This window comes from Sinocyclocheilus grahami, unplaced genomic scaffold (genome assembly GCF_001515645.1).
Source record: "Sinocyclocheilus grahami isolate Dianchi unplaced genomic scaffold, SAMN03320097.WGS_v1.1 scaffold1545.1, whole genome shotgun sequence".
In the NCBI taxonomy this organism is placed as follows: Eukaryota; Metazoa; Chordata; class Actinopteri; order Cypriniformes; family Cyprinidae; genus Sinocyclocheilus; species Sinocyclocheilus grahami.
The window spans coordinates 336,001-342,608 of record NW_015506724.1 but is presented as its reverse complement, the minus strand read 5'-3'; the positions used below and the strand labels follow the sequence as shown (position 1 = coordinate 342,608).

General features: G+C 39.2%; 1 protein-coding gene across 1 annotated transcript in view; it reads left to right on the top strand.

Annotated features, from left to right (window-relative positions):
* The window catches only part of LOC107571058 (voltage-dependent R-type calcium channel subunit alpha-1E-like), a 10,217-nt gene that overhangs the window by 2,470 nt on the left and 1,139 nt on the right, over positions 1 to 6,608 (top strand). Inside the window, exons 2-4 of the mRNA XM_016257336.1 lie at positions 2,690 to 2,786; positions 2,954 to 3,059; positions 3,880 to 3,987. Coding sequence (XP_016112822.1) covers positions 2,690 to 2,786; positions 2,954 to 3,059; positions 3,880 to 3,987 — 311 coding nt within the window. The remainder of the gene's footprint in view (positions 1 to 2,689; positions 2,787 to 2,953; positions 3,060 to 3,879; positions 3,988 to 6,608) is intronic.

Genomic DNA, 6,608 nt, shown 5'->3' with positions numbered 1-6,608 from the left:
AAACCATACTAATACTATATAGCAACATGCATGCATAAATCTGTATTGAGAATCTTTACTTATTATTATATATATCTGATATTCGCTACTAAAGACTGAATATACTGAAAAGTCCTAGTCTAAATAAACATGTGTAATATTTACTCAGTAAAATCAGATGATTTCCTATTAAGACTGTAGCATGTGTGGGAACACTTGTGTTTTGATATCATATGCACTCCAGTTTTTTATTATAGATTAGTGGACACATATCCTTTAAATACAATAATGCGTTACTGTATTTTATTTTTTTAACATAACTATTTATAGTCCTGTTACCATTATTGCTCTTGAAAAAAAAAATAGAATTTCAATTAAGTAAACAATTTGAAATCTAAATTTGATGTCCAAGTTGTGTTATTATTATTTATTTTTTTACTAAATTAATTTTTTAATCATTTATATTGTGCTGTCTGGTTGACCTGCATGCATGATTACACACATTCTTTCTTTTATCTTAAAATTATTTGAAATTTAACAAATCACTTGACCTATAAGTCATAAAACAAAGTTATAAAAATGTGATTTTGCTACTCTTAAGTGCCATCAACAAAAGGTCTGTGCACATTGCTAAAACTTAACAAATCAGTAATGAAAATGTTGACTGTTTAGTGATTAGTCGTTGCAGCCCTAGTTAAAGTTGTCTACTAAAGAAAAAAAAAATTAATTAAGAGACTTGAACTTCGTTGTAGGTTACTAGAATTCAGATGGTTTCAGTTTCTCTATGCTTACTAAAATGAAGGAATTCATTAATGCATGTTTAGAAGGCCTCAGTACCTACTGTTTTATCTGTTAACAAGGATAAAGTTAAAGTACTTTGAACTTTAATTTCATTAGTTTACAGTACATGGTTGTTAGGGTTGTGTGTGTGTGTGTGTGTGTGTGTTTTGAGACTTTAATGGCAGGTCTCGTTTCATTTGTGTTTCTCCCATACTCTTTTATCAGAGTGTGTGTGTGTGTGTGTATGTGTTTTATGTGTGTGTTAAGGTGCGTTCACGCCATATTGTAATTACCGTTATTATAAGAAATCAACTTGTAAGAAGCATTCGCGTCCTCGTAGAACTCGTAATTAGAACTTGTGAAATGGGAGTTTTCTGAGAGCTACGACTTGTACCACCTGACCACCTCAGATTCATTAGGTGCTATGTTTAGGCATTTATAGTGCGATATAGTTCTGGGTCCGAGTCCAAGGGTGTGAATTGCAGTAATTACGATATGGCGTGACTGCAGCATTGGTTGTTTAGGACCACCAAAGATGTTAATTTAGATCGTATTTGTTTAATGCTGTTACATTTCAGATAAAATAAGCATTAAGAAAGGTGTTAATAGAAGAGAGTGCAGAACTGACTATAGGCCTGGAGAGATTTGTCGTCTCCTCTTGTAAAGATATAGGTGTATAATGAATAAAAACAGAGTTTGCAGAGTAAGTGCTCTGAATAGGGTTTATTGTCAAGAGTGGCTTGGGTTCTATGGAGAATTTTTTCTTAAAGGCTTTAATGCAGTCATAGGGTAGAAAAATTATTTACTTTTTTTTCTTTAAAAAAAATGCTATTCATTTGTTTGGTGTATTCCAAACATTACTGTTTTTGTAAACATACCCATCATATTTCACTTTCATAATGATCATATTAGTTTCCATGCACTCATTAAACTTCATATGTAGCATCAGGTGTTTCTTTTCAGGAGAAGGAACTGAAGAGCTTTTTGGCATCAAGAGTACCAAGGATAAAGCCAAATTTAGAAAGCTGGAGATCAGCATGTAGCGCAAAACATAGCTTTTCTCATAGCCCAGTGGCCCAAACAACAAAGCTTGAAACAACAAAAACTTGAACTCAAGTAGCCAACTAGAGGTTTGTATGGGATTGATGTTTTTAGCAAAAAACAATGATATACTTTGTACTTTGTACTGCAACTTTCTTGTCCCACTCCTGTTTACAAAAGCCCACAGGTAGAAGTCTACGTGGATTCAGTCTTTATGCAGTCCCTCTTCCCAAACATTACACCTTTTTTATCCAATTCCCATCCACACACATTGCTTTATCTAACTGTATTGCATTTGTCGCAGCAGGCAAGTGAAAGGTTGCTTTCCCTCACTGCCATGTACAATCGCAAAACATTGAGAATGTAAAACGTTTCTTTCTTTTTTCTTTTCAAATGGAAACCTCTGGAGGGCTACTATCCAGCAGAGTTTAACTCCAACTTTAAACAAGCACACCTGAATTAACTCAGGATTACTTGAAAATGACAGGCAAGTGTGTCGGTGCAGTTTGAAACAGATCGGCAGGAAAGTAACTCTCCTGGAGAACAGTTGGCAACACACAGTTGTGGTGTTTTGTTCCTGAGCGAATTAGTGTTTTTGAGCAAATCTGTTGAATTATTGACTCAATGACTTACTCATAAAAACAGTCACTTTCATTCTGGAGAAATGAATAATCACCGTTTTGTAACTTGTGTTGGATTTACTGTATTTAGTTTTGTTTACATTCAGAAGTTTAGAGGAAGCAATGTTCTGTACAGCGAAAGAATGTGCAATATTTCGATAGCATTTCTTTAGAAGTGTGGTATGCAAAAATAGAGAAGAATAAATGCTATTCTCCAGTGTTCGTATGAGAATCCCAAAGAATTGAATACCATTGCTTTTCCCCTCCAGTGGCCGTATTCACTACACTGCCATGTACGAGATGCTAACCCACATGTCTCCACCTCTTGGATTGGGAAAGAAGTGTCCTGCCAAAATTGCCTACAAGGTAGAAAAGTTGTATCTTGCAAATGCATTTCATTGTTTAATAGTGGTATTTGCTGTATGCTACTGAAATACAGAGAAAAAAATACTTAAACAGTGTTAGTACTAATAACTTAAAAAGAGCATTTTAGATAATTCATTTTTGCAACCATGCTGTGCTGCTATTGGCAGAGACTGGTGCTGATGAATATGCCAGTCGATGAGGACATGACGGTTCACTTCACCTCCACACTGCTGTCTCTGATCCGCACTGCTCTGGAGATAAAAATCGCTAGAGGTCAGAATCTGTACTTTAAAACAATAGTAGTATAATGACAATTATAGCGTAATTTACTCACACTCATACTGTTCCACACCTGTATGGGTGTGTCTCAATAAGCTCCCTATGTTGTGCATATTGTGTACATAAATTCGGGAACTGGAAAGGACCCTGGCTTAGTACACATTGGGACACAACTGATTTTCTGGCGATGCAACAAGGGTCCACATCATTACCATATTGGAATTATTTAGTAAATTCCAATGGTTGTCCCTGTCAGTGAAAGGTGGAGTCAAATGAAGGTGATTTACTTGGAGTGCAAATTATTGAAGATTAAACAGCTACGAGGCAAAAGAAAGGTGTAAACTGTAATAGAGCTTGGCGAAAACTCAGTTCGGGGCCAGGCAGAGATTGTCAGTGGGCAAACCAGCAAGTTAGTCCATGGAGAATAAAAGAGATGGATAATCCAGGAAACAGTCCAGGTTCAGAGCCATGAGAGCAGGCTGACAGGCAAACAGAGTCTAGAAGGGCAGGCTAAAGTCAGTATCTGAGTGAACAGGGCAGAACATAAAGAAAAATAAAACTAGGCTGACAGGAGAAGAGGCTGAATTTCTTGCAGATGCCAGGGATGAGACAACAGTCTTGCACATAACATCTTGGTGAAGAGGAATAAATGGGGAGAAATCCCAAAATGCTCAGAAATCCCAGCACTACATAAGTGACAGAAAGACGCTTACCTTTATAATTTATGAGGATGCAAAGTATGCATGTTCTTCAGTTTGTAAAATAAATTTCTACTGTATTCATCTCTTATTTGACACCATATGTGTCCTATCAGGGGGCGAGGACCGGCTACAGTTGGACATCGAATTGCAGAAGGAGATAAGTGTCACCTGGCCACACCTGTCCCAAAAGACTCTGGATCTGCTGGTACCCATCAACAAAGGTGAGACTCAGTTGCAATGGAAAATAGTAATAGGGCCCTCAGAATTTGTACTGCTGCAGTACTTGAGTCAAGGAGTAGCCTCTACCTACAACCTAAAAGACATAGACAGCACTTCAGGCTGTCCTGTACCCTTTCCAGAGATGCAGTATAACTTCAGAGGACTCGGGAGTATACTCCAAACAGGCTCTCTTAAACAAATGAGCCTGCAGATCATCAATACACTTTATAGAAGCTAGGATCAGTAGTTGTCTTCAGTAAGAGTTCTTAAGAATCAGTAAGAGCTCAGTAAGAGATCAGTAGCAATCTTCAGTAAGAGTGTGCAAGCTAACCGATTTCAGAGTTTCAAGAGGAGAGGATGTAAGGCTATAGCCATAACATAATTCCTGCAGCATGACTAGAATCAGATATGCATCCAAATGTTCATGAAGATATCAGAGCAACAGACCCGATCTTCATTCTTGAAAGAGTACTAGGATGTGAAAAGGCACTACTTAAGACTGTAAAGTATGGTAGAAGGGGCCATAGAATTGGCCACTTCCTGAGAAGCGAGACAGATCAAACTTTGGTCACGCAGGGTAAAATTGAGGATCTGATGTATCCTGAGTTCTATACTTGATCATGAGGCTTTACCTGGTACTTTCCAGATTGGGTCTTAACCTTCTTGGACAGGGGTGTCCAGTCCTGTTCCTGGAGGGCCATTGTCCTGCAAAGTTTAGGTGCAACCGCAATAAAGCACACATAAACCAGTTAATCAAGGTCTTACTGGGCAAACTGGAAACTTCCAGGAAGGTTTGTTGAGGCAAGTTGGAGCTAATCTCTGCAGGACAGTAGCCCTCCAGGACCGGGTTTGGACACCCCTGATCTTGGCATACCTTAGAGTTTTTGTTTGAAGAGTCTTTTCGCACAAAACTGTTTTGTTATATTGTTGGCCTTTTATGTCTTTATTAGACATGACAGTGTAGATGAGACAGGAGACAACAGGGAGGACAGAGAGGAGAACAGAACAGGCAAAGGCCCTTTAACCATGATTTAACTTAGGTTGCCTGAGGCGCAGCTGTGCTATATGTTGGAGGGCTGCCCACAAGGTTTTTGCTCTGACAAAATACATTTTTTTAGTTGAACCTTTCTCCAGTTTTTAAATACTTGTAGTCTGACACTTGACTTGCCTTTGTTGCCAGCTGCTATGATTAATGTGCCAGCATTCTGTTTAGTTTTTTTAATTGTTTAACAAATTATGCCTATCTACATTTGTGCCCAGAACCACCTTGTTGACAACCTGTTATCAAATGAATTGTGGACATATACTTCCATATACACTCACCGGCCACTTTCCCAGGTTGGATCCCCGGTGCTTTTAGAGCTGCCTTGGAAACATTCCTCTGAGATTTTGGTCCATATTAACATGATAGCATCACAAAGTTGCTGCAGATTCGTTGGCTACACATCCATGACGTGATCCATAGGTGCTCTATCGGATTGAGATCTGGTGACTGTGGAGGTCATTTTAGCTTTGTGACATGGCCTGTTATGCTGCTGGAAGTATCCATCACAAGATCATACACTATGGTCATAAAAGGATGGACATGGTCAGCAACAATACAACAAGTAGACTGTGGTGTTTAAACAATGCTCAATTGGTACTAAGGGACATACGTTTGCCAATACATTATCCCCCACACCATTGCACCACTATCATCATCAGCCTGAACCATTGATCCAAGGAAGGATGGATCCATGCTTTCAAGTTGTTTTGCCAAATTCTGACTCTCCCATCTGAATGTTGCAGCAAAGAATGACCAGGCAACTTTTTTTTTATTCTACTGTTGTCCGGTTTTGGAGAGCCCGTGTGAATTGTAGCCTCAGCTTCCTGTTCTTAGCTGATAGGAGCGGCACCCAGTGTGGTCTTCTGCTGCTGTAGCCCATCTGCTTCGAGGTTTGACGTGTTGTGCATTCAGAGATGCTTCTGCATAGCTCAGTTGTAACAAGTTACTGTTGCCTTTCTATCAGCTTGAACCAGTCTGGCCATTCTCCTCCGACTTCAACAAGGCATGTTCGCCCACAGAACTGCTGCTCACTGTTTATTTTCTCTTTTTCAGACCATTCTCTTTAAACCCTAGAGACGTGAAAATACCAGTAGATCAGCAGTTTCTGAAATACTCAGGCCAGCCCATCTGGCACCAGCAACCATGTCACAATCAAAGTCACTTAGGCTGTGCTTACACTTGGCATTACCATGCAACCTGTATCCGGATGTTGTCCATGTACACATTGAAAAGACAAGTGCAAACATGCTGTGTCCTGATTGACTGATGATCCGATCTATGTGATCGGATTGCAGTGATCGCATGTTAATAACAATTGTAAACGCAGCCTTAGATCACCTTTCTTCTCCATTCTGATGTTCGGTTTGAACTTCAGCAGATAGGCTTTGACGATGTTAACATGACTACATGTTGCTGCCATGGAATTGGCTCATTAGATATTTGCGTTAACGAGCAGCTGAACAGGTGTACCTAATAAAATGGCCAGTGAATGTATAGGAATTTACAGAGCCCCTGAGGGGACATATGGTGTGCTCAAGTCATGTCGGATAGATCGTATTTATGAGTTGAACGCACATG